Here is a 25,887-nt window from a genome sequence, read left to right as displayed (position 1 = left end):
ACACTCTACAACATTTACACACTCATGCACCTCATACGCTGCTGACTTTACTGACTTCCACATCTCACATGTTAATTCTTGATTTGACACGTTAATTTGATTTAATCTGGTGAATTAATAAAGTATTAATCTAAATACTGGTGTGTCTCCCTGCTGTTGTGGCCACTTGAGCCAGGTTGTGACATTGTCTATGTATTGGATTGATACTAAATGCAGCATACATGCAAAAATTATAAAATAATACTAAAAGCGATTCTGGGTTCTAATCCATCGGCTGACTGGGTCCTTTCTGTGTGTAGTTCGCATGTTCTCCCTGTGTCTGCGTGGGTTCTCTCCAGGTACTCCAGCTTCCTCCCACCGTCCAAAGACATGTTGGTTAGGTTCATTGCTGATTCTAAATTGGCCGTAGGTGTGAGTGTCTCTCTGTGTTAGCCCTGTGATAGACTGGAGACCTGTCCAGGGTGGACCCCACTTCTCGCCCAATGACAGCTGGGATAGGCTCCAGCACCCCTGCGACCCCCCAAGTGGTTACAGAAGATGAAGAAGATGAAGATGTCTTCCTCATCAGGAACAAATGGGCCTGAAGCTGAGAGCCACACACAAACTAATGACAGATTAAACATGGCTGATTTTATTCATCAGTTGACAATAATAAAAAAAATATATATATGTTTTTGGTAATTAATCAAAACCAGAAAACATTTTGTCTGCTGAGATTGTGGAGACTTCATAGAAACATAAACATTGAATAAAACAAGTCATTTAAAGTGCAGTATAAAACTAGTTTTCTATATTTTTTCATAAAAATGAGTTAAAATCAGCGGATTTTCCTGAAAGTAAACAAAGAGAACTTAGTCAAACATAAGCTGTAATATTATACTTGAAATGAGCCAATATTACATTATTATCAGACAGGTTCACGTCTAGGATTACAAGTTAATTTCAAGGTCAAATCAGAGTCCATGTGTTCAGAAGTGTTTCCATCAATGTAATGAGACTCAGGTGTGGTTCAGTTCCTGGTTTAGTTTAAATAAATCAGGGATTTTTCTCAGTCTGATCTTCACAACACATGTTTGTGGAAGTGTATGATGGCAACGGACAAAGGAGCTTTCTGAGGAGCTCAGAAAACCATCTGTAAAGAGTTTGGAACCTACAAATAATCCACAGTCAGACAAATTGAAGACGACTGTTCCCCTCCACAGGAGTGGTCCACCAACAAAGATCACTCCATAATAGTCTGAGAGGTCCCAAAGGAACCCAGGGGAACTTCTAAGCAGCTAAAGGCCTCTCTCTCATTGGCTAATGTTAATGTTGATGAATCTAAATGGGCTTAAATTCCTCCAAGCCGCTGTAGACGACTGGTCAGCAGTTACCGGAAATATTTAGGGCTCACTTACTTAAACAATACACAGATATGAACAAATGATTCATTTTCCAGAAAAAACAAATACACCAGTATGATATTTCTGTTTCATTAGTTTGTGTTCTCTTTGTCTACGTGCAGGATTTCTGTCATTAATAATGCAGAAAAGTCTGAAAGACATAAAAATCTTTAGGCAGCACTACAATAATAAAAACAAAGAAAAAATAAATGATCATACACCAGCCTTGATTCTACTTTTTGTGCTTTTTGGCTGACCCAAACCACACCCCTCTCAGCCCAACTAGTGTCGACCATGGTCAACGTTGTGTCGGCCGTCACGGGTTCATCTTTTAATTCCAGTATGTCATTTCATTTTTCAGTGTATAAAAAAAGTTAAAAATGTAAATCTTGGTTGACTTTGTGTTCTCTCTAGATTTGAGCAAACCTAAGATCTAGTTCTTCTAATCTAGAAACCTACTGCTTTGACGGCTCATCTCTAGGCAGGAACATTTGATGTGCATTTCAGATTATCACAAATCCAGCCTCTGACATTCTGAAAACCCCTCTGTGGTAATATCCTCTATGGTAACACCTGGACGATGTTCAATCGGCGTTACTTAGAGGACTGACGAACCAGAACGAGGTGCATCTGAAAACAGAGCAGAAGAAGAAGAAGAAGAAATGGCAGAGTCAGATATTACTGAACCGTCTGAGAGAGCTGAGGCTGATCGATCGGAGCTTCTGATCAATCGGACGATGGAGGGACTCGTCATCTGCAGCAGCTTCTCTCCAGACAAGAACAAGATCCCGAATGTCGTCAAAGCCATGATGGAGGAGGACCTGCAAAACACCTTCACGACTGATCAGCAGTCGACTGGATTCAGTCCAACAAATATTCCTGTCAGAGTTGATGTAGTTTGGAGAGGGTAGCTCGTACACTGCCTCCAGAACACCAGTAAGGGCGGGGAGGATAGACTTGATGTGATGCACGACCAGCTGTACTTCATGAGGAATGGGAATGACCCCAACCGGACGGTAGTCATTGAAGCAGGAGGGACCGGTAGGTTGGTGGTGGCTTTGAAGCACGTAGAGCCTGACTCAGTGAGATGTTCAAGACGTCCATGAAGACATCTGTGAGTTCTTTCCGAGATGAAATAGGATTAGAAAACGAGCATTTGATGTACATTTCACTTGTCACAAGTCCAGACCCTGACATTCTCAGTACACATAATCCAGCATGATATGCACATGGTGAGAACTCTTCTGTGGTAATATCCTCCACGGGAACATGCTCCACGGTGATACGTTCACCGTGAGGATGTTTTCATCCACGTCTGTGTCCGACCAGCTCCTCAGAAAACAGCTGAAACATTTAGCCGCCAAGCAGAGCGCTCCAGCAGCGAGGAGAACCTTGAAGAAGCTGACACCACCACCACCACCACCTCCTCCTTTCCTTTTCTTGGCCACTTCCTCAAAACCTGCCAACAGAAAAATGATAAAAGGGCACAGAGGTATTATAACTCTGGTCTGTTGTTAATTCCCGCTTTAAATAAGCTAGACATGGCAGCATGCAGCTTAACAAGCAACACAGACCCCAGATAAAATAAGATTTATCTATCCCACAATGGATAAATAAAATATAAAATATCTGCAAATGCTGCAAAAACTGAAAATAAAGTAACTAAAGATCAAATATGTTAAGTCAGTGCTGGTTTTTGTGTACCAAGATTGTACTTCTTACTAGGCAAGTCAAATTTTCCCGTTTTGTGGGCAGATAATTTTGCTATGTCCCTAAATTTAACTTTTTTTCTATTTTTTTTATGCTGAGTTTTTCTGTAGTACCTAGACTCAAGTTGCACAAATTAAAGTGTTGCGCTTGAGCGTTGAACCGGTTGAACCTCTGTCAACTCTGAAAAATGTGAGAACATAGGCTGTAGTAAAACATGGATGGCACATCTCCACTTCCTCCCATTGGCTGAACTGAGGCTAGTATCCCAGGGATTTGTTCTCGCTCCTAGGGCTGCGAGAACAAGAAAAAATTTCTATTTGGCCAGCTCATTTATAATACACGAGAAACTCAAGTACCGAGCTCCGGGGAACTCCTCATAGGCCCCTCCCACTGCAGTATACGTCACACACGCTAAGGATTGTGGGAGATGCGGGAGGCGGACGACGGGAGGCTTATGACCTATACTGCAGCCAGCCACCAGGGGGAGCTCTACTTGTTTTTGGCTTCACTTTAGGCTACCTTTACACGGAAACTATCTGAACCAAAAGCGCAAAAGTGGCGTTTCGTTTTCACTTTTAACTCCGCATTTAGACGAGCGTTTCTGAAACAATTCTGTGTTCAAACGGAAACGCAAAAGTGTGTGAAATTTCATACACATAGATGCAGTATACCGCCAGATGGCTAGGTGGCAACACTCCCAAGAGTGCCTGCGTAGAGGTATTTACTTTTCTTCTACTTTTCCACGCTTAGCGCGCGAAATACATTAACCAAAACAACCACTTGGATACAAATTATTGCGGCTGGGGCCTGTTGAACCTCCATCGCGGAGCTCGACATGTTGTTTACTTGTTTTTCCGGTCCTGTCGCATGCTTGTCACGTCATTTCTATTCGACAAGAAACGCAGTTTTGCGTTATTCACCCTTTGCACGGTGACGCGAGGGTGGAGCGTTTTTAAGATTTCCACTCTGGAGGGTGGTTTCACTTTTTTGCATTTTCAACCCCCAAAAACGCCGTCACCATCTAAACGATATAGGACATCCGATAAAATGTTTAGCGCTTTTCACCTCCAATCGTTTCCGTGTAAAGTGCCCCTTAGAGGAGCTGTCATGGTGTCCGCTCTACTACAGTCTATGTGTCAGACATGTACAGAACAAAAAACCCTGATTAGACCTTTACCTTTATACACCTTCTCCCAGGTGGACTGCCAGTAACTCTTCCTCTCCTCGTACACGTCCCCGTAGTCCCACGCCACTTGTCCTCTGTTGTATGGGGTTACGTTGACCGTGTAGCGCACCGGCTGCTCATATCTGTAGGTTTCCGAAGAGAATCCTGAGTTGTTCAGGTCAGAGCTGATTTCACGAGTCCTGTAGGAATAGGGATAGCTGTAGGTCTGCAGTGCGCTGATTTGCTGAGCTGAAGAGTCCCATGTGTAGTCCACGTAGTATCCCATCCGGATGAGGAAGGTGCTGACGTCTAGCGGTGGGGTCTGCAGGGCTCGCATCAGTTCGCAGCTGATTCCACGGGTCCTGTCAGATTTGAACTTCCCGAAGACGGCGGGATCGTGCTCTGTGATGTACACCGCCTCCACCACCCGGGTTCTCACCTGGTAACTGATGATGATGCGGTCGATGTTGTAAGAGTTGCGGTTGCGGCACTGCTCGTAGTTTTTCCTCACGTACGACGGGAGGTCTGCAGAAGCCTCTTTGTTCAGGTTGCCAACCTCAAAGTACGAAACCTGGAGAGACAAAGATACCGGGAAAGAGAAGAAATCGAGCATGTGAGCAACGTGACTGCAAGGATAAAGATAGAAACATCATTCTCATATTTAGCAGGGTGAGGGTTAGGTCGAGGGTTAGGGTTAGGGTCTCTGTGTCTGCGTGGGTTCTCTCCAGGTTCTCCTTCCTCCCACCGTCCAAAGATATGCTTGTTAGGTTCATTGGTGATTGGCTGTAGGTGTGAGTGTCTCTCTGTGTTAGCCCTGAGATAGACTGGAGACCTGCCTACACCGCCTCTCGCCCAGTGACAGCTGGGATAGGCTCCAGCCCCACCACAACCCTCCACAGGACAAGCGGTTACAGAAGATGATGAGATGATATGCGAAAAGCTTGAAAAGGTCCGAGGCTCTCATGATGTTCTACAGCAACCTCTAATGGAAGAAGAAATAAAACATCACAAACCTGTGTCTTCTTCTTGTTCTTCTTGGGCCTTTTCAGAACTGGCAGAAGTTCCTCGATGTTACCAAACAGGTGGAAGCCGTAGCAACCGGTCTCTGGCTGACAGTCTGGCGCCATCTGTGCAACAGACCTCGTCACATATTAGCAGTTCACGGTTAAATCAACTACACGTGTGAATTATATTTGACGGGAGATTATTATATAACCTTATCTTATCTAACCAAAGCTTACCATCATGGTGTCCACGTAGTCAACAAGTTCAAAGGTCACACAGCGGTTAGCGAACCAAAACAGCAGCTGGAGGCCGTGTCGAGGATGAGGACGACTGAACCCTGAATCCCTCAGGTGCTCTAGGGTGCAGAGCTGCAGCTGAACCATGGTGGAGACAGGACTGAGACGCAGGAGCAGATAGGATAGAAGAATATAATTAAATTACACAGTGAAACCAATAATTCAGACAAGAAAACAGCACAAACACACACACAAACTCGTGTTTCTACCTTTCAGTGACATTCAGAGCTGCTTAAAAGTTCTTGCTCCTTTCACAATTTTCTACATTTCTTTGTAAAATTCCTCCAAGCCACTGTCGACGACTGATGAGCAGTTACAGGAAACATCTGGTTGATGTTATTGCTGCACACGGAGGTCACAGCAGATACCGAAAACAAGGGTTCATTTAATATTCAATGAAGAACTTAATAAAAACAAGACCACAGAGAGAAAGAGAGAGAGAGAGGCAGGTGGGCTGACAAGTGACCGAAGATACAATTAAAATAAAAACATTATTATTTTTGCAAAACAACTTATATATGCATAACAACAAGACTAAACTGTTCCACTATATCAATAATATATAACTTCAAGTCCTCAGTTTTAATAATAAATAAATGAATAAATAAATAAATTAAAATAATGTCATAATAATATAATTAAAATAAAACACGACTGGCATGTTGTTCTTTACCGTGTGTTGCATTATTGTTGTGCAGTTCTTCCGCCTTCTTCAGCACCAGGAAGACTACAACACGAAAACAGTCCGCCGCCAAGAAGCCCCGCCCCCTTCTTGCTTGTTCCCGAATACGTGCGCGCTCCCGTCTTCCCGCAACGTGCGTTTCAAAGTGGACGTCCCCCTGCTGCGTCATTTGCGCGCCTCCTCGCTCCCGATGCACTTCTTGTCTCGAAAGCCTAAAGATAGATGTTTCGATTTCAGGTGAGTATTGTGCGCTAACAGAAGAAAAAAATAAAAAATAAAAGTAAAAAATGTAGAAAAAAATCACAGAGGCTTTCCTTCATGATGACACCGCGAGCTCGTAGTAATTCCACGCAGAGTGGGGTTTATATGTTGACTGTTATCTATTGTTTATGCCTTATTCAATGCGGCCGGGCGGCCTGTGAAGCAGCCCGCTTGCCTGGTGACATGAGCCGGGAGGGGAAGCCGTACCCCTCCCTCCCATCTGGCGGCTAGAATAAACAAATTATTTCATATGAATACATTTTTTTGTCATGAAATGCCAGAGTGTTTTGAGTTGCCCTGACTGAATCATATTGGGTCGGTTTGGGGGCTGCAGTTTTCCATCGACGTGGTTCTTGCGTGATGTAACGTCAGCGTTAGCATTGTGGCTAACGGCTAGCTCCTGCTACCTGCATGGTGTCAGGGGGTCGTGGAGGATTCCTAAATATTTTTAATATATATTCGCCACCCTTGGTAGTTTTAAACGTGGGCTACGAGCTGATAGGTTGATATTTATAGTGATGTTGATGTTTTATTCCCCCCCCCCTCTACCCAGGAGCCATGCTCGCTCATGGCTGCTAGCTAACTCACGGTAGGCTAACTGTCTAGCCTGCTAAAGCATTAGCAGACTAACTGCCACACATTATGACTTATATTTTACTGGAGGAGCTGTACGAGTGTTAAAGTTGGAGTGGGTTTCTCATGCAGCTCAGTTTGTCACGCTTTGACCATAGCATGGTGCTAGCTGAGCCGTTAGCATGCTAGCTAGATAGACATTAAAGTGGGGTCACACTCATTTGGACGGGGAGGCATCAGCAGCAGCAGCAGCAGCACATTGATCATTTTATGTGTTATTAAGAAACTGAGTTGGCATCTTAGCAGACTGGGGAGATGTAGACCTGTCAGCCATAACATTAAAACCGCCCTCTGGTGATGTAAATAACATTGTAGATCATCATGACCTGGGTCCTGGCATTAATGTGGACGTGACCTGAACTCTGATGGAGACCAAACACGCTTCTATGGAAACAGAGAACGGGGTGTTCCCCAGGTAGACGGAACCAGAACCGCCGGTCCTCCTTGTCTCCGTGGTCCAGGTTCTGGTGTGAACATTGTAGGAGCTTTCATCCGTGGATGGGGATCAATTTCTTCCTCTTCTCCCGGCTCGTCGTCCTCCTCTTCTTCTTCCATCTATGCCTTTTCTTCCTCCTTTTGCTCTACCTCCTCTTCCTCCGCTGATGTTCTGAGCCAGTCGTCTAGACATCACAGTCTGGTCCTTTTAGTGAAAGTCAAATCTTTCCTCTGGAGCTTTTTTTCCTGCTTCATCAACATCAACTCTGAGGATGAAATGTTGCTGCCTGATATATCCAACCCACTTCACCTGTCTGTGGTCCTAATGTTGTGGCTCATCATCAGGAGGCTCTTGAAAGTGTTGCTGAACCAGTTCCAGGGTCCTTTATGTGCAGAAACTGGAGTCTGCGTGGACTTTGCCACCGATTTCATGAATCGATTTTGATTTATTTGGAGATATTCGCGGCTTTTCCACAAATCTCTTCCCGTTTAGTTTCTCATCTTCCGCGTGTCTTTGCTTTTGTCCGTCTCTTCTCTGTCGTCATAACTTTTTAAACCCAGTCAGATTTCAGACCTGAAGGTTCTTCTGCCTCTCTTGTTGAAACTTATCTCGCAAGATTTCCAAACGAGAAGATGCATGACCCTAGCCTGACGAGCCAGACCCACATTAAATGTAGGGTCTGGGCACTCTCCATAGACAGGGCTCAGCCGGAGGGGTGGGATAAACGGTTGTCTTTCAAACTCCCTCTCCACGCAATAGGATAGCGCTACAACCAATCAGAGCAACGAAGAAGGTGACGTAGTCAGAGCGGCGGAAAAGAAAGTTCTTTTCTCAGAGAAAAGCTTAACTTCAGGTCTTTCAGAGCGGCGGCCAAAGCCGATTCGAAAGAAAGTTGTTCGCTAGCAGCAGCCATCGCTCTGGTAGTTCTAGCAGGAGCAGGATGGGGGGAATTCACGCGTAATTCACAGAACTTATGGTCGCAGGTCAGTCGTCATCGTGTTAAGCCCGCCCACCGACTCGTGATTGGCCCGGTTCATCTTGGATTTTTCAAAATCTCAAGTCAACGGAGAGTAGGGCCGCGTCTAGATTCTAGGCTAGCAGGAAGCGGCTTTTTTCAAAATCCAGTTGTAATGCCAAACCTTTTATAATGATATTTATTAATCTAGCTTTATTCCTATGATTCCTTATTGTTTATGCACAGTTAAATGGATACCAGGTTAGAAAATAGGATTTATATGTCCTTGATGTTTTTAAATTTACGTCATATCCGTCTTTTCAACACTCGTCCTCCTTCCTTCCTTTCTGTTGCCTTCCAGTCCCTGGATGAAGACTGTACGTTGGAGGAGGAAGATGAGGGGCTGGTAGCAGAGGAAGATGAAATCGATCAGTTCAACGATGACACCTTCGGAGCCGGGGCCATCGGTGAGTCTTTCACCCACGTCTCATGATTCTGTCGACGTGAATTAAAATGATCAGACCTTCACTTTAACGTCCGTCCTGATCTGATCTCAAAGACCACCTACTCACTTGAGAGACTGTGTTGTTGCCGCTCACCTCCTCGGAACACATCGCGTGATGTTTGTGAAATGAATGTTTGAGAGCGAACAACGTGAGCAGGACTGCAGCATGGATGACTGGTTGTTGTGACTCCTTCTGACTCCTCTCCTCTTCCAGATGACGACTGGCAGGAGGAACACAAGCGCCTCGCTGAGCTCGATGAGCGTGACGGGCTCGGAGGGGGCCTGGGAGGAGGAGGAGGAGGGATGGGAGGAGAATTGGATTTAGGAGGAACCGAACGCTCATCCTCCACCCGTCACCCCTCCTCTGCGGGCCGTCTCCCCCTTCCGTCATCCCTCCCTTCACTCGGCTTCTCCTCGTCTTCCTCTGGGCTGCCTCCACCAGGTCAGTCTGCTCTTATGAAACTAAACGGAACGACACCTGAGTCACTTTGGAACAGATGGACTCTAATTTGACCTTGAAATTAACAGTTTTTAAGTGTCCAGGGTCTTTAATCACTGACAAACCTTGGAATATTTATTAATTTTACGTTTTTTTTTTCAGATGCAGAGGACCGAGCAGGTAGTGGAGGTGGCCTGGCCGAGTCTCTGGCTAGGCTCATCCTGGAGGCCGACCCAGCCATCGCTGGCGTTGGAGCGGCCGAGAGGCCCGGCCCGCCCCCTGGCTCCTCGGGCTCCGGCCTGTCGGCTCTGCATGGCCTGGACCAAACCAGAGCCCTGCCGCAGCCTTCGTCCATCCCACACCAGCATCCTCATCACCCCCAGCAGCAACAGCAGCAGCTGCCTCCTGGACACTCGGCTCCAGGTGAGAAGGATTGAACCACGTGTGGTTTATCCACATATATTCAGTACAAAGCTCGTTGTTCATCTCATCAAAGCTTTGGTTGCATAGATTTCTGAGTGAGACAAGCAGAACATGAAAGTATTGACAGTGTATGAATGGAGCTAGCTCTTCTTCTCTTTGGAAGTAAGAAACAGTTCACATGATGGTCCAAGAGCTGTCTCTGTGGTGCAGGGTTCCCACGCGTCCTGGAAAACCTGGAAAATTATTTACCAATTTTCCAGTCATGGAAAACATATGGAAAATGAGAAAAAAGGTCAAATGTCCTGGAAATTATTAAATTATCCTGGAAAATTATTTATCCTCCCCCTGCCTTCTGACTGAATGCAAACGGGTTAAAAGTTATGCGCATGCATGTCTTCTGGGCAACACAAGGCACAGAGCTTCTCTGCCTCTAGCCAGCGCAACGCCCCACGTGACACTACCAGCAAATCAAATTTGATTTTGTCGCTAGCTTTAGCAGAGAATTTCTGGCTTTAGCGACTTTTCAGACCCCGCGCCTAGAGACAAAACTCGGGACTACAGTAAGTTGAAAAGTGCCAGTGTCTCTAATATCATTCCAAAGAATGAGCGGGACAGGGGAATGTATTAGTGTATGACATGATAACTTGTCTCTGTAGCAGCTGAAAATGTCCTGGAAAATAATTTCAGGTCAGGAGTGGGAACCCTGGTGGTGGATTTGGTGGTAGTAACCAAAGTGGTTTTTTTGGGAATTTACTTTGGGCTGCAAAGACTCGTCAGCGTCATTGATAACTTTATCCTGCAGACTGCAGAGGACACTAATACGACCAGTAGATAAAAACTGCCAAAACCCCAGAAGAAGAAGTTGGACACTTCGTAAAATTGAAACCTCTCTCCACTGTGGCTGAGCCACTGAATATCTGGACTATTACAATGAGTTTAGTCTGATTGTTGGTTGGTGGTCAGAGCCTGGGAGACGCTGTGTCCTCAGCAGAGACTCCAGAGTGGACGCCAGTGGCTATACCAATAGGAATGCTAAAGCTGATGCTAAGGGCGATGCTATTGTCGGCGTTAAAGACAATACCAATGGCAAAGCTAATAGCACTATCAATGGCAATGCTAAAAATTGTATTGATGCTAATGACAAAGTTCATGGCGATGCTAATGGCGATACTATTGTCTACGCTAAAGACAAAATGAATTGTGGCACTAAAGCACATTGCAATGCTAATGGCAACAATAAAAGCAATGCTAATGGTGATGCTAATAGATAGCATGTCAGCGCTACTTTCCAGCAGTAGTTCATTTCTACACCTAATTTATTGTTTAATTAAAGCATTAGTTGACTACTAGTCGACAGATTAACCTTCAGAGTTGTTTCTTAGCTTTATAACACCAGACGCTGTTTATTGTGTTGTTTACTCTTCTGTATATTTCACTGTGATGTTCTCTGTTTTACTGAGACCTGCTCTTCCTCTCTAGGTCTTCCTCCCTCCTCCATGCTCAGCTACCAACAGCAACAACACATGCTGCGCAGAGGCACTGCTCCGATGGGACAGGTTAGTTTATCTCTAGTTTTTATAGTAGTATTGTAGTCTTGGACGATGTGGCTGGAGGTTTTCACAAATTATGAGGTGTAACGGTTTATTTATGACTAAAGAAGTTGGCTCAAATCATCAGCAGCAGCTTTTCAGCCAAGTCCTGAAAGTAAACAAAGAAAAAACAATCAAACACATGAAACATAAATATTATACTTAAGTATTTATTTGTTCAGGATAAAACTAAGAGCCTCCTTGTTTCCAGTATCTGCTGTGACCTCCTTGTCACTAAATGTTTCTGGTAACTGCTGATCAGTGGTCTACAGCAGCTTGGAGGAATTTTAGCCCATTCCTCAGAACAGAACCACTTCAGTTCTGAGATGTTGGTGGGTTTCCTCACATCAACTGCTTGCTTCAGGTCCTTCCACAACATTTCTATTGGATTAAGGTCAGGACTTTGACTTGGCCGTTCCTAAACATTCATCTTGTTCTTCTTTAACCATTCTCTTGTAGAACCACTTGTGTTCTTGGTTCTCGTTGTCTTGCTGCATGACCCAGTTTCTCTTCACATTCAGCTCATGGACAGATGTCCTGACATTTTCTTTTAGAGTTCACTGGTAGAATTCAGAATTCATTGGTCCATCAATGATGTTCAAGCCGTCCTGGTCCAGATGCAGCAGAACAGGCCCAAACAAGGACATTAGCACCCCCATGTTTGATGGAGGGATGAGGTTCTGATGCTGGAATGATGCAGTGTTGTTTTGACCTTGAAATTAACCCAGAGGTGCACTTACTATTGCAACTCACAGACATGTAATATCGGCTAATTCTCCTGAATAAACAAAACATCACAGTGTAATATTTCTGTTTCATTTGTTTGACTGGGTTCTCTTTGTCTAGTTTCAGGAAAGTCCGCTGATGCTTTAAATCAGTTTAATGAAGAAATGTAAAAGGGACGGGGTTAACTTAAATTTAAGCTTTTGTTCCCTCTCTCTGCTCTGCATAAACAAACACAGTATACGCCTTGAATTTTGTGCATCTTTGTGCCAATGACCACAGTGAGAGCTGATAGAATTCACATTTTGTGTATAAACTGGATCACTGCAGTACAACCAGTTTGATCTTTATTTGTTCCCTCTCTGTTAGATGAACTCTCACAGTATCTGGGAGAACAGTATGGGCTTTGGGCCGGTCAGTGTCGCCCCTGGACTGGTCACTCACATGGAGGTAGGTGCTCTCCTGTTTAATCATCCATACATGATTAATCCTCAGAGTTGCACCGGGAAAACTAAACTACAAACATCTGTCCAACATTTGAGTTTGTTGCCTTTTATTTTAGCCTCAAACAAACAATTCAAGTCTTAAAAACAGAATAAACTGTTATAAAGCTAATACAGCTAAGCCACTTTCACTTGCACTGGATGTGCTGGCGTACTGAGTCACATTATTTATGCATTATCCTCCTTCCTCTTCAGGACAGTCCACTGATGTCGATAATAAAAGAGGTGGGCCTTCCTAAACGCCCCCCACAGGGCAGGAACGACGAAGGACGGGATCTGTCCGAGAGGGTGCCACCTCCACGCTCCTCCTCCCCTGTGATTGGCTCTCCGCCGGTGAGGGCGGTGCCTATCGGGACTCCCCCTAAGCAGCCAATGAGCCACGCCCTCAATCACCAGGTGAGCGGCAGCAGACGGCTCCTCCTATTTTAGTCCAGGTGTGAACGCACCCAGGTCGCATATGAGTGGTCTGGGACCTCACTGCTTTGATGGTGTGAAGCATAGACTGTATATAAATATGGACGACGCGTCTCCACTTCCTGTCATTGCCCAAACTGACGCTAGTTTCCCGGGGATACGGGCGGCGAGTCTGATCAGTCCGGTCCGAGAGTGGAGCCACGATATCGATAACCCGACCACACTTCTTCGAGACTCACTCGCATTTTTACATCTCTCACGGTCCCACGGGACGCTTTACGGAGCGGTTGACATGGCAACTGGTAGTCGCTGTTATGTCACGTCCTGTTTCTATAGCGTCAGATAACTAAAACGAAATTTATACCACCTAAACTGACAGAAAACTTTATTTGACGTGTATTTTAGTGTTTTAGTGTTTTAGTTTGATCCAAGCCCCGCCCACTAACATGGAGGGGGGCGGAGCTTATGACCTATACTGCAGCCAGCCACCAGGGGGAGCTCTACTTGCTTTGGCTTCACACAATGAGACCTGGGTCACATTAAACACCACCTACTCAGCAGCTGTGATGAAGAAATAAATAAGAACTTAACGTTTGAGAGACTTTACAGCTTGTTCTAAAATCTGGATCATGTCTCCAAGGCAACAATCAGCTGTTCATGGTTCTGAAACAGCGGTAGGTAGAGATCCATTAGAGACAGCAGCTGGTACAATATTCTACTGACCACATGATGGCGCTGCTGATTTACAGACAGATTTCATGAACCGATATCCATTTTAAAGTTCTGATATTGATGTTTTTTGTTTTCTAGTCTCTGGTAGTTCTTGCGCTGCATGTCGTCATCTTTGTCTCCGTTAACCTTGCCGTCTTTGTGTGTTTTGTACTTGTGTGTAGATCCACCATCCCACGGCGGTTCACGTGAGAGCGCCGCTCCAGCACAGATACCCTACTCCCTTCCCCGAGCGCCTGTCACCCAACACCCTCCTCAATATAGCTGTGAGTTTTACCCTCCCCTTCTCTCTCCCCCCTCCCTTCAACCTTCTCCCATCAGATCCAGACACAGAGCAGCTTTGACACAAACCTGTTTTGTTTTTTATGGCGTCATGTTACAGAGTTATACTGTAAATACAGGAGCTTGACGTTGATTATTATTATTTCTTGTGTTCAGAACTCTCCTCTGTGTCGCGGTCCGTTCCCTCCCGGAGTCGGTCCCGTTCTGTCTCAGATTCAGCGGGCTCAGCTGCTGAACTCTCAGGTTGGTGCCAACGAGTCAAACGTCAAAGTGTTTTCAGATTAGTTCTGGTTCTGAGACACGATGATGATGGAGGGAAACATGGAGGTAGAAAAACAACCAGCTGTTGAAACAAGTGTTTGAAAGATCCAAGAACCAAGATGGAATCCATTTCCTCCTCCTCATTCTGCTTTTCCTTCATTTCTCCCTCCTCCTTTTCCTTTGCCCTCCTCCTCCTCCTTCTCCTCCTTCTCCTTCTCCTTCTCTTTCTTCTTCTCCTTTTTTACTGAATCAATTCAGGCCTGGAAATAAAGTTGGAGAAAAAAATACTACTGCTACTAATCTTGAATCGACTTCCCTCATTCCTCCTCCTCCTCCTTTTCCTTTGCCCTCCTCCTCCTCCTCCTCCTTCTCCTCCTCCTGCTTTTCTCTTCCTCTTCTCTCCTCTTCCCCTCCTCTTCTCCTCATTCTCTTCCTCTTCTCCTCCTTCTCTCTTCTCCTCCTCCTTCTTCTCTTCCTCCTCTCCTCCTTTTTCCTTTCTTCTCCTCCTCCTCCTTGTCCATCTCATCTCCTCCTTCTCTCCACCTCCTCCTTCTCCATCTCTCCTCCTCCTCTATCTCTTCTCCTTCTCCTCTCTCTTCTCCTCCTCTTCTCCTTCTCTTCCCTTTCTCTCCTCCTTCTCTTTTCCTCATTTTCCCTTCCTCTTCTCCTCTTTGTCTGTCTCTTCTCCTCCTCCTCCTTCTCCTCCTTCTCTTCCTCTTCCGCTCTCCATCTTCTCTTCCTCTTCTCCTCCTCCTTCTCTTTCTCCTCTCCTCCTCCTTGTCCATCTCATCTCCTCCTTCTCTCCACCTCCTCCTCCTCCTCTCTCTTCTCCTCCTCTTCCTTCTCTCTTCCTTTCTTCTTTTTCTCTTCCTTCTCTACTCCTCTATCTTCTTTACCTCTTCTCCTCTCCTCTTTCTCTATCTCTTCTCCTCCTCCTTCTCCTTTCCTCCTTCTTTTCTCTTCCTCTTCTCTCCTCTTCCCCTCCTCCTCCTTCTCTTCCTTTTCTCTCCTCCTCCTTCTTCTCTTCCTCCTCTCCTCCCTTTTCTTTTCTCCTCCTCCTCCTCCTCCTTCTTCTGTTCTGTTTCCAGTAGATGTGATGCTCCTCTTCATCAGTGAAGATGTTCCGGTGTAAACTCATGTGTCTTATTTAGTCTCCATGGTAACAGCTGATCATCTTGTAGAAGCCGCTGTGAGACACGTTGAGGTCGTCCCATGACGTCTTTGTCTCTGTCCAGGTGGCAGGTTTCCCTCGCGGCGGCCCGGGTCCTCCTCTGCTGCCCGGCGGCGGCGGTTTCAGGCCGTTCTTCGGGGGTCCTCCTCCTCCGCACGGCCACCGGATGGGCCCGCCGCCGCCTCACGGGCCCCCCAACCACACGCCACCCATCAGGCACAACACCACCCACCTCCACCCCCAGCACCGCCGCATGCTCACCCAGCGCATGCAGAGCCGAGGAGGAGGAGGGTAAGGACACGTGGCGGCGCCACGTCCGATCTAAAGCTGCAGCGTCTCACGTGGTCTCTGCTTCACCGTCTCTGTCTCCTTCTGCAGGGACCGTGGCAGGACCGGAGGGGACAGGCGTAACAGGGACCCCTACAGTAACCTGATGACCCAGAAGGAGAAGGAGTGGGTGACCAAGATCCAGATGATGCAGCTGCAAAGCACCGACCCTTACCTGGACGACTACTACTATCAGGTTAGCTCGGATGCTAATTAATGTGCTAATTTAATGAGATCAGGAAGTCCTCGATGTGGAAGGTTGTAGGAAAGAGTTTGAACCTGCAGAGGGCAGTAGTACGCTGGAGGAGGAGGAGGAGGAGGAGGAGGAGGAGAAGGAGAAGGAGAAGGAGAAGGAGTCTGGGGAAGAAGGAGAAGAAGGAGAGGACAAAAAGTGGGGTAGTAGAATAAAAGGGGGGGAGAAAAGGTAGAAGGAGAACTGAGGAAGAGATAAAGGAGTGTGGTGGGTGGACAAGGAGAAGAAGGAGAGAGGAGCAAAAGGAGAAAGTGGAAAAGAAGGCTGGGATAGTAGAAGAAGAAGAAAAGGATGAGAGAGGAGGACAAAAAGAAGGAAAGAGGAGAAAGTCTGGGGTAGTAGAAGAAGAGAAGGAGGAATAAGAGAAAACGTAGAAGGAGAAGGAAAGAAAAGAGGAGGTGATGAAGAAGGAGACGTATTGTCTCCTCCGTGTTAGTGTCCACGCCTGGATGTCTAGAGTGGAAGACGACGAACCAAGATGTCTCCACGTCTCCATCGTCTCTGTCCACATTGATTCCATCTTGGTTCATCTAGTTTTTCTACCTCCATGTTTCTGTCCCTCCTATAAACTCCTCACCCTGATGTTTTACCCCACGTGGAGCAAACATGAGAATGGATTTATTCCAGATTACCTCTACTACACAGGGCTGGGCGATAAAACGATAACGATATATATATCGCGATAGACACGTGATCGATATCGATAGAAAATACGTTCGATAGAATGTTCGATAATTTCACTCGAACTCCGTTAGAGAAAAATAGGAAGAAAACCCCCGAGCCAGAACTGCAAGTCATTCTGGGGGGTGTAGGCAGAGGAAGGTTCTCGACCTATCACGGCCCAGCTAAGCCAGGTTGGTGGCATCAACAACAACAAAAAGAACGGCGTGGAGTGAAAGGAGAATATGAGTGCGACAGCGCGAGAAGAAATTGTAGATAAAAAAGGAAAGGTCACGTCACCAGTTTGGCAATATTTTGGTTATTTTAAGTCAGACAAGAGTCAGACCGATGTTGTCTGTAAACTTGGTGGCGAGTGAGCATATTAATCAGTAGTCGGTTAAGTTTCGTTCATCTGCCGGCCGAGTGAGTGGCTGCTGACTCAGTTAAGCAGGGATCCACGAGCAGCGGTTATGAGTCGGTTAAGTTTCGTTTCTCTGCGTATTGTGCTTAAGTGAGTGTCTGAGTGCCTTAGTTTGATAGTTATATGAAGCGAATCTTTTTTTCCACCGCTACTGAATATTAATTAAAAATGAATGAAAATTAAATGCTATTGAATATGTCATTGTTATCTTTTAAAAAAAATAAATAAAGTGACGGGTAAAAATGGGTTATGACGGGATTTTTAGGACCCTGATCTCGAGGTACACGGCAGCAGTGCCATACGACAAAACATCAAAGCGATATAAAGAAATAACGGATGCAGTTCAGCACAGTTGAGAAGTCTGGGTAGAATAGGTTAAAAAAACGAATCAATAATTATCGATATCGACTGATATGAAACACTTATATCGTGCTACGTTTTTCGGCCATATCGCCCAGCCCTACCTCTACACCTCCTCATTAGTCCAACGCTAGAGTCCGGTTCATATGAATCCCGTCTGTTTCCACCTGCAGAACTACTACGAGAAAATGGAGAAGCGTCAGGAAAGGGAGCGAGACAGCAGCAAGAAGGAACACACCACCAAGCTCATCACCCCACAGGTGGCCAAGGTCGAACACACCTACCGGCCAGGTAAGGGGAGAGGAGAGGAGATAAAGAAAGAGGAGGGTGTGGTAGATGTGATGATGAGCCTCAGGTGATCGTTTGACGTGTGTTTGCCTACAGTTCAGTTTGCCGGTTCTCTGGGTAAACTCACCGTCTCCAGTGTCAACAACCCTCGTAAGATGATCGACGCCGTGGTGACGACTCGCACCGACGACGAGGTCTGTTTTTATTTTATTTTCTCTGCTTCTGAGCGTCCTTTAAGACATGTGATCACACCTGTCCATCTCTTAAGTCCCTGTGTCTCCACATGCGTCCCCAGCCAGGACTTAAGATCTGATCTCAGTTTGTGTGTCTGTAAATAAGCAGCGCCATCATGTTGTCAGTAGACTATTGTACCAGCTGCTGTCTCTAATGGATCTCTACCTACTGCTGGATCAGAACCATCAACAGCTGGTTGTTGACTTGGAGACATGATCCAGATTTTGGAACAAGATGGAAAGACTCTTCTTTATTTTAGAGACAAATCTCAGATTAGAACTGAACCCCGGAAGCTTCAGTCCTCAGAGGAACGTCACTGCTGAGAAAGAGAACTCTGATAATAAAGGAAATAAAGACACAGGAAGTTAGGAGTGTTATTAAAGTTCACACTAAACAAGAACTAGTTCACAGTTCTCATTTTTTCCACCTTTGTTTTATATAAATCAGCAGCTTCGAGCTAACCCAGCCCCTCGTGTTTCTTCCCCCAGGATCTGTTCTGTTTTTTTTGTTTGTTTTTTGTAAATAACCATTGACTGTATAAACACTAGGAAATAACCCAACTGTTTGTTTGGATCAGCTGATCCTGTGGTGCCAGAGGTGGCTTCTCTTCCAGCTGTACCAGACATGTTGTATGCTGTAAATCACACGTTGACTGACCGATGGCGCTGACAGCTGAACTTTTGTTTCTTTCTTTTTTCCTGAACGGGGATGAACGTCGTTATTTCCCTCACGTCAACGCTAAAAAATTATGCTTTCAGTTCACAAAATATGAACATGTTGATGCACAACACTGTTTATTAAGGAGATAAATTAAGAATTTCATGAGTTCATTGCCATCTCCAAGGACAGAATCTTCTAAAAGGCTCTCATCACTAATGAACAGACATCACTGATTCATGTGATCATTTCTAATAGTGGTTGAATGAATGAGTTAAACTCCTCTTCCTCAGATCAGCCCTGTTGAGTAGGTGGTCTTTAATGTGACCCAGGACTCGTGTGTTCACACGACCAAAGGAAGGAGGTCACATGTGTCCCAGACCACCTCCACATGTGGACTGACACCAGATCAGTGTCTACACCTGGACTTTAAGATGGACACACAGTTTTCTTGTAGTATTTTCCTCTTGAAAATCTATTCATCTGTTCGTTCTCTAAGTATTTTTCTGCCTCTTTGCTTCCAGGAGAAAAGAGAGAAGCAGGTTTGGAACAAGAGGCGACAGATCCTCTACACGGTGGAGAAGGTAGGTGGAGCGCGTGCTCACACGTCAAACCAGAGACTGGACGCTCTGCTGGACACTGAACTCGTCCTCCGTCCCTGTCCTTCCAGATGTACAGCTTGCTGCTGGAGGTCCAGGACTTTGAGAAGCGTTTCGTCCAGGCGGCAGAAGAGGACAGGGAGGCTCTGCTGGAGCAGCACAAGACCAACACCGTGCAGCTGTGCAACTCTCTGAGGGAGAAGGAGTGGGACGACAGGTAGACGAACAAAACACACCTGACCTGCTAGCGACGCTCGTCGTCCTTGTTCTCAGTCTGAACAACACATTGTCTCTCTGTCTCTTCCTCCTCCTGTTAAGAGTGAGTGACGAGCAGTGCGTGATGATCATGTCGGTGAGGAAGGGCAAGCGGCTCATGTCCAGGCTCCTCCCCTTCCTGCCCGCGCCCCAGGCTGCCGCCGTTGTCATGGCGATTGCTCGCAACCTCCCTGCTTTAGCGAAGAAGGACAAGCAGGACCAGGTGGGCACTTCAGGACAAAGTTAATGTAGCACGGAGATGTTAGCTCATAGCATGGCTAAATGTGATGCTAATGGAAAGGCTAGTGGCGATGCTAAAGGCGATGCTATTGGCGATACTAAAGACAATGCTAATGGCAATGCTAAAGACGATGCTATTTGCGATACTAAAGACAATGCTAATGGCAATGCTAAAGGCGATGCTATTGGCAATGCTAAAGACAATGCTAATGGCAATGCTATTGGCGATGCTAACGACGATGCTTGTGGCGATGCTACAGACGATGCTAAAGACATTGCTAGTGGCAGCACTAGTTGCAGCGTTAATGCAGAACAAATGGTAATGCTAGTTTTAATGCTAATCACGTTGCTAATGGCTATCATGGCTATCAGTGTTTCTTTCCAGCAGTTAGTTTCTCTACATATAAACCTCTAAAACCAAACCACGTAGATTTCCACGAATGTTCTGCTCTAAGTGTATGTTAGCAACCATTAGCAGTGGTTAGCATCACAGCTAATAGTTGTGGGTTCTAACCTCCTGGCCAGCTGGGTTCTTCCATGTTTTCCCTGTGTGTAAATCACATTCTGTGGAGGCTAGTTCATTCATAGATATAATGTTCAGTTAAAGTATATCAGGATTAATTAAAAACTACATAAAAGTAGTATTTGTACCCGGCCCTGCTGACGGTGCAGATGTTCTGAGCGTTTTCTCCAGAGGTTTGTCGGTGAATGAACGATGCTCGTAGCTTCACCGTGGTCTCTGTCCTCCTGTCCAGGTGCTGTGCTGGTTGGTGGAGCCCGTCTCTGCAGTGATCCAGTCGTTGTCGAGCTCCGTCCTCACAGATCTGCTCCAGGAGCTTCAAGGCAGCGACGGGCAGCTGGTAACAGTGCTACACAACAAGGTAAGAGCTGACAAAGACTGACTCCTCCAAGACATCCAGGTGTACAGGGACGGAAGGAAGGAAGGAAGGAAGGAGGAGAGAAGAAGGTGGGGAAAGAAAGATGGAAGGAGTGGAAAGAAAGATGGAAGGAGAGAAGAAGGAAAGGAAAGAAAGGAGAGAAGAAGAAGGAAAGGAAGGAAGGAGGAAAGAAGGAAAGGAGAAAGATGGAAGGAGAGAAGAAGGAAAGGAAATGAGGAAGAAGGAAAGGAGAGAGGTGGAAGGAGAGAAGAAGGAGAGAAAGATGGAAGGAGAGAAGAAGGAAAGGAAATGAGAAAGATGGAAGGAGAGAAGGAAAGGAGAAAGATGGAAGGAGAGAAGAAGGAAAGGAAATGAGAAAGATGGAAGGAGAGAAGAAGGAAAGGAAAGGAGAAAGATGGAAGGAGAGAAGAAGGAAAGGAAATGAGAAAGATGGAAGGAGAGAAGAAGTGAAAGAAAGAGATGGAGGGAGAGAAGAAGGAAAGGAAAGAAAGATGAAAAGACAGAGGGAAGGAAAGAAGAAAGACAGGAAAGCGGGATTGAAGAAAAAGAAAGAAAGATGATGAAGGAAGGCAGGAAATGTGGACGGACAGAAGGAAGTAAAGGAGGAGAAAGGAAAGAAAGGTGAAGGAAAGGAAGGACAGATGGGTGGAAGAAAAGAAGGATGGAAGAAGATAAAGGACGGAGGGAGGGAAAGAAAGGAAGGGAAGGAGGAAGGAGGACAGTTTCTCTGTATGTGAATCATAGAACATGATGAAACCTCCATCGACCAATGAACCGTCTCCTCTGTCCCCGTCTAGTTTGGGGTGACGCTGCTGTATCTGATCCTCAGTGAAGGAGAGAGGATGCAGAGCTCAGACCCCAACTGTCAACTCATGGACGACAATCGATGGTAAAACGCTGACCCTCCTTTGTTTTTACACTTCTCCTCTGCTCCGAAGAAGGTTATAACCCTCCCCCTCTCCCCCTCCTCTCCCCTCCCCTCCCATCCCAGGACTGAGTTGGTGTTTTCAGTGACGAGGGAGCTGCTCAACGTCCCCTCCTCGTCCCTCTCTCCTCCCCTCTTCACCCCTCCCAACCTGCTCTCCCTCTTCTCTCGCTACGTCGACCGCCAGAGGCTGGAGCTGCTACAGGACAAGTTACAGTGAGTTACATCCGCTGACGTGAAGATAATAGATAATAATTTACATCCACCAACATGTTGGACACGTAATAAAAGACAAACCCTCCCCTCTCTCTCAGGATCTCTGCCTTGTCCAGGTAGAAGTTACTGCAGACGTCAACACAACCCCATCCACACACACACGATGCAGAGCTTTGTTTTTGTGTTGAGAGAGTGAACGGTGCTCTTCAGGTGAATCCATGGTGGATCATTTTAATCCAGCAGAATCTCTAGTCACTTTTGTTTTTGTTTTTTTTTTTCTTTGTGTGTTTGTGTGAGAGAAAGCGAGAGAGAGATGGAGAGCATGAGAGACGTTGTGAATGAAAAATGAAATCTGCATTTTTAAATATCTTGTTTACGCCTGTGATGAACCTTCAAAATAAAAAGTATTTCTATTATATAAACGTGTTCACGCTCCTTTTTATTCTTTGTTTTTTTTTTTTTTTTCTTTTATGGCCAGTGACTCTGTAAATAAACTGTCCAGGTGTATTTCATTAAAAGTGTTCATTGATAATTTTAATGTTTTATTTAAATGCAACAGTACCCACAATCCACCCTGATCCACTCTGCCATACTGGGCAGTGTTGCCAAGTCCGGTTATTATAAGCGACTTTGTGCTTGTTTTTCTGTAAAGTCTCTTACAAATATTGGTAGTTGCGGGTCGCATTTTTTTTTTTTTTTTGGGGCTTGTTTCTAAAGTGCAGTTGCTTATTTGGGCTTGTTCCCAGCTCCATAATAAGTTGTCAAGCAGATATTTTCTATATGTTATTTATATCAATCCCCACGGATTGTAAAACCGTGCACACAGTTTATTTATTTTTCTCTCTCTGGAACCTGGGGCGGGGGGGCCTCAGTAGAAAAAGTCGTTTGTTTTGGGTTAGTTTTCACAGGCCTGGTTGCTTATTTGTCTCGTGAGATCTGGCAACACTGATACTGGGTGTCATTTGAAACCAGAGCAGCTTCAAGATTCAAAGAGTTTATTGTCACGTGCACAGTGTAGGAACATGTTTCCCTGTACAATGAAATGCTTCTTTTGCCGTCCACCCAAATAAACAATATAAAAAAAATCTTCAAAATCGAAGATACACTATATTACCAAAAGTATTCGCTCACCCATTCAAATGATCAGAATCAGGTGTTCTAATCACTTGGCCTGGCCCCAGGTGTATAAATTCAAGCACTCAGGCATACAGACTGTGAAACAAGACATTTGTGAAAGAATGGGCCGCTCTCAGGAGCTCAGTGAATTCCAGCGTGGAACTGTCATAGGATGCCACTTGTGCAACAAATCCAGTCGTGAAATTTCCTCGCTCCTAAATATTCCACAGTCAACTGTCAGCTCTATTATAACAAAATGGAAGCGTTTGGGAAAAACAGCAACTCAGCCACGAAGTGGTAGGCCACGTAAAGTGACGGAGAGGGGTCAGCGGATGCTGAAGCGCATAGTGCAAAGAGGTCGCCGACTTTCTGCACAGTCAATTGCTACAGAGCTACAAACTTCATGTGACCTTCAGATTAGCCCAAGTACAGTACGCAGAGAGCTTCATGGAATGGGTTTCCATGGCCGAGCAGCTGCAGCCAAGCCACACATCACCAAGTGCAATGCAAGGCGTCGGATGCAATGGTGTAAAGCACGCCGCCACTGGCCTCTAGAGCAGTGGAGACGCGTTCTCTGGAGTGATGAATCACGCTTTACCATCTGGCAATCTGATGGACGAGTCTGGGTTTGGAGGTTGCCAGGAGAACGGTACATTTCAGATTGCATTGTGCCAACTGTGAAATTTGGTGGAGGAGGAATTATGGTATGGGGTTGTTTTTCAGGAGCTGGGCTTGGCCCCTTAGTTCCAGTGAAAGGAACATTGAATGCTTCAGGATACCAAAACATTTTGGACAATTCCATGCTCCCAACCTTGTGGGAACAGTTTGGAGCGGGCCCCTTCCTCTTCCAACATGACTGTGCACCAGTGCACAAAGCAAGGTCCATAAAGACGTGGATGACAGAGTCTGGTGTGGATGAACTTGACTGGCCTGCACAGAGTCCTGACCTGAACCCGATAGAACACCTTTGGGATGAATTAGAGCGGAGACTGAGAGCCAGGCCTTCTCGACCAACATCAGTGTGTGACCTCACCAATGCGCTTTTGGAAGAATGGTCAAAAATTCCTATAAACACTCTCCTCAACCTTGTGGACAGTCTTCCCAGAAGAGTTGAAGCTGTAATAGCTGCAAAAGGTGGACCGACATCATATTGAATTCTATGAGTTAGGAATGGGATGGCACTTCAGTTCATAGAATGAGTAAAGGCAGGTGAGCGAATACTTTTGGTAATATAGTGTACATATGACACAAAAATATAACTAGATAACACTTCTTTCCATTGATACCAGGCACCATATAGCTGGAGCTAAACCTGGAGACAAACCTTGAGTTTCACAGTCGGCGTGTCATAATTTCTTCTTGTGTCTCAGTATTTCTTAAAATCCCACTCCAAAAAAAAAAAAAAAAACCAAAAAACTATAACCTTTTGAATCTATCCACGCAATTGTCCATCAACCATGCACCACATGGTGACTTGCCTGACAGAATCAGAAAACCTGGGCCTCAGTTTCATATGTGGTTATTTGCCTCTAGTGGTGGTACTACAGGTAATAAACACAATACAGCTACCTTGTAGTGACAGTTGGCTTTAGAACAATGTGTTACATGCCCTGGTTCCATCAGCGTACGTTCACAGCCACGACACCGCACACATCAACAGGAAGGAGACAGGTGAGGAGTGGATAAAACAGAAAGGATGTATTTTGACATGGTTTAAAGGGGAACTACTGTTTTTTACAACCTGGATCTTATTTCTAGCATTAAAATATCATCGTTTACTCACCAATATCACTTTTGTTTCATTTGCACTCGTTCAGGATATAATTAGATCAGCATGTATCCATTTAGCGAGAGCGCACAGGGCACCAAGACGCAGCCTCTAAATAACGCATTATCTGCTGTGAAACTTGTTCATTTCACCAATATTTTGTTATGATACGCTAGTGCTATTGCCCGTTGAGTCCGGAGTTACTTGTTATCATCATCTGGGGTTGGTAGATTGACCCTTCATTCCACCAACAAAATATTGGTGAAATGAACGAGTTTTGCGGCAGATAATGCTGCTCCGTCTGTTCAGTACATAACGGTATTTGACATCTGGTACTTCACATTGCTCACGGTTCCTTTGTAACGATTCTGTTTGAAATGATGTAATCAAAATGATAAAATAATGATTAAACTGTAAAAGTAATTTGCACTTATTATCTTTTAAATATGACACCACAATCAATCAATCAATCAATCAATATTTATTTGTATAGCACCTTCCAGCACCCAATGGTGCACAAGGTGCTTTCCAGGGTAAAAACAAGAGCAAAAGCAATATTACTAAAACATAATTAAGACACAGCTGCAGCGCAAAAAGGTGCACAAAGTGCATTCAAGCGTAAAAACAAGAATAAAAGCAATACTACTAAAACAGAATTAGAACGCGACTATAACATAAAGGGGGCAACAGTCCCAGTTAGTGGCTATGTGTGAAATGCCAGCCTGAATAAATGCGTTTTTAACTCTGACCTAAAAGTTGTGAGCTTGTTGGCGGATTGAATGTGAGCTGGTAGAGCGTTCCACAGTTTGTTACCACCTTTGTGTTACAATGCTACGTAACACTAAGGTGGTGTAGCCTCAGAAGGTAGCACTGAGGCCTCACAGCAAGAAGGTACTGGGTTCTAATCCAGGCCAACTGGGGGCTTTTCTGTGTGGAGTTTGCATGTTCTCCCTTTGGCTTCTTCCCACCGTCCAAAGACACGCTCGTTAGGTTAATTGGTGATTCTAAATTGGGTGTGAGTGTGAGTGTGAATGGTTGTCTGCCTCTCTGTGTTAGCCCTGCGATAGCCTGGAGACCTGTCCAGGGTGTACCCCATCTCTTGCCC

The 25,887-nt window shown here is 45.4% G+C and overlaps 2 protein-coding genes across 2 annotated transcripts; one reads left to right on the top strand and one right to left on the bottom strand.

Moving 5' to 3' along the window:
- Nucleotides 1-484: 484 nt before the first annotated feature.
- Nucleotides 485-6,321, bottom strand: LOC311509229 (uncharacterized protein). The gene is made up of 6 exons (XM_084574335.1): nt 6,232-6,321; nt 5,768-5,900; nt 5,499-5,658; nt 5,271-5,384; nt 4,270-4,828; nt 485-2,841 (listed from the first exon to the last, which is right to left on the bottom strand). Exons 3-6 carry the CDS (start codon nt 5,643-5,645, stop codon nt 2,582-2,584), a joined length of 1,080 nt encoding a protein of 359 aa, XP_084430461.1. The 5' UTR covers nt 5,646-5,658; nt 5,768-5,900; nt 6,232-6,321; the 3' UTR covers nt 485-2,581.
- Nucleotides 6,322-6,416: 95 nt separating this feature from the next.
- patl1 (PAT1 homolog 1, processing body mRNA decay factor) lies at nt 6,417-22,316 on the top strand. Its single transcript, XM_084561168.1, has 20 exons — nt 6,417-6,477; nt 8,887-8,992; nt 9,245-9,472; nt 9,632-9,892; nt 11,372-11,448; nt 12,574-12,654; nt 12,903-13,103; nt 14,015-14,116; nt 14,289-14,375; nt 15,629-15,855; nt 15,943-16,087; nt 17,759-17,876; nt 17,970-18,067; nt 19,289-19,348; nt 19,435-19,580; nt 19,682-19,841; nt 20,614-20,739; nt 21,555-21,646; nt 21,749-21,898; nt 21,997-22,316. Exons 1-20 carry the CDS (start codon nt 6,463-6,465, stop codon nt 22,016-22,018), a joined length of 2,502 nt encoding a protein of 833 aa, XP_084417294.1. The 5' UTR covers nt 6,417-6,462; the 3' UTR covers nt 22,019-22,316.
- Nucleotides 22,317-25,887: the final 3,571 nt, after the last annotated feature.

The sequence above is a fragment of the Chelon labrosus genome (genome assembly GCF_963514085.1).
Source record: "Chelon labrosus genome assembly, chromosome: 2".
Classification (NCBI taxonomy): Eukaryota; Metazoa; Chordata; class Actinopteri; order Mugiliformes; family Mugilidae; genus Chelon; species Chelon labrosus.
The sequence above is the reverse complement of the archived record's forward strand: the minus strand, read 5'-3'. Positions and strand labels throughout refer to the sequence as shown.

What these genes read in the sequence shown, in the direction of transcription:
- patl1 (XM_084561168.1), top strand. An exon ending in TCCTCTACACGGTGGAGAAG is followed by an intron (nt 19,349 to 19,434) that starts GTAGGTGGAGCG and finishes CTGTCCTTCCAG; the next exon opens with ATGTACAGCTTGCTGCTGGA. An exon ending in TAACAGTGCTACACAACAAG is followed by an intron (nt 20,740 to 21,554) that starts GTAAGAGCTGAC and finishes GTCCCCGTCTAG; the next exon opens with TTTGGGGTGACGCTGCTGTA.
- LOC311509229 (XM_084574335.1), bottom strand. Translation starts at nt 5,645, where the DNA reads ATGGTTCAGCTGCAGCTCTGCACCCTAGAGCACCTGAGGGATTCAGGG. An exon ending in AGAACAAGAAGAAGACACAG is followed by an intron (nt 4,829 to 5,270) that starts GTTTGTGATGTT and finishes TTGTCTCTCCAG; the next exon opens with GTTTCGTACTTTGAGGTTGG. An exon ending in CTGGGAGAAGGTGTATAAAG is followed by an intron (nt 2,842 to 4,269) that starts GTAAAGGTCTAA and finishes TTCTGTTGGCAG; the next exon opens with GTTTTGAGGAAGTGGCCAAG.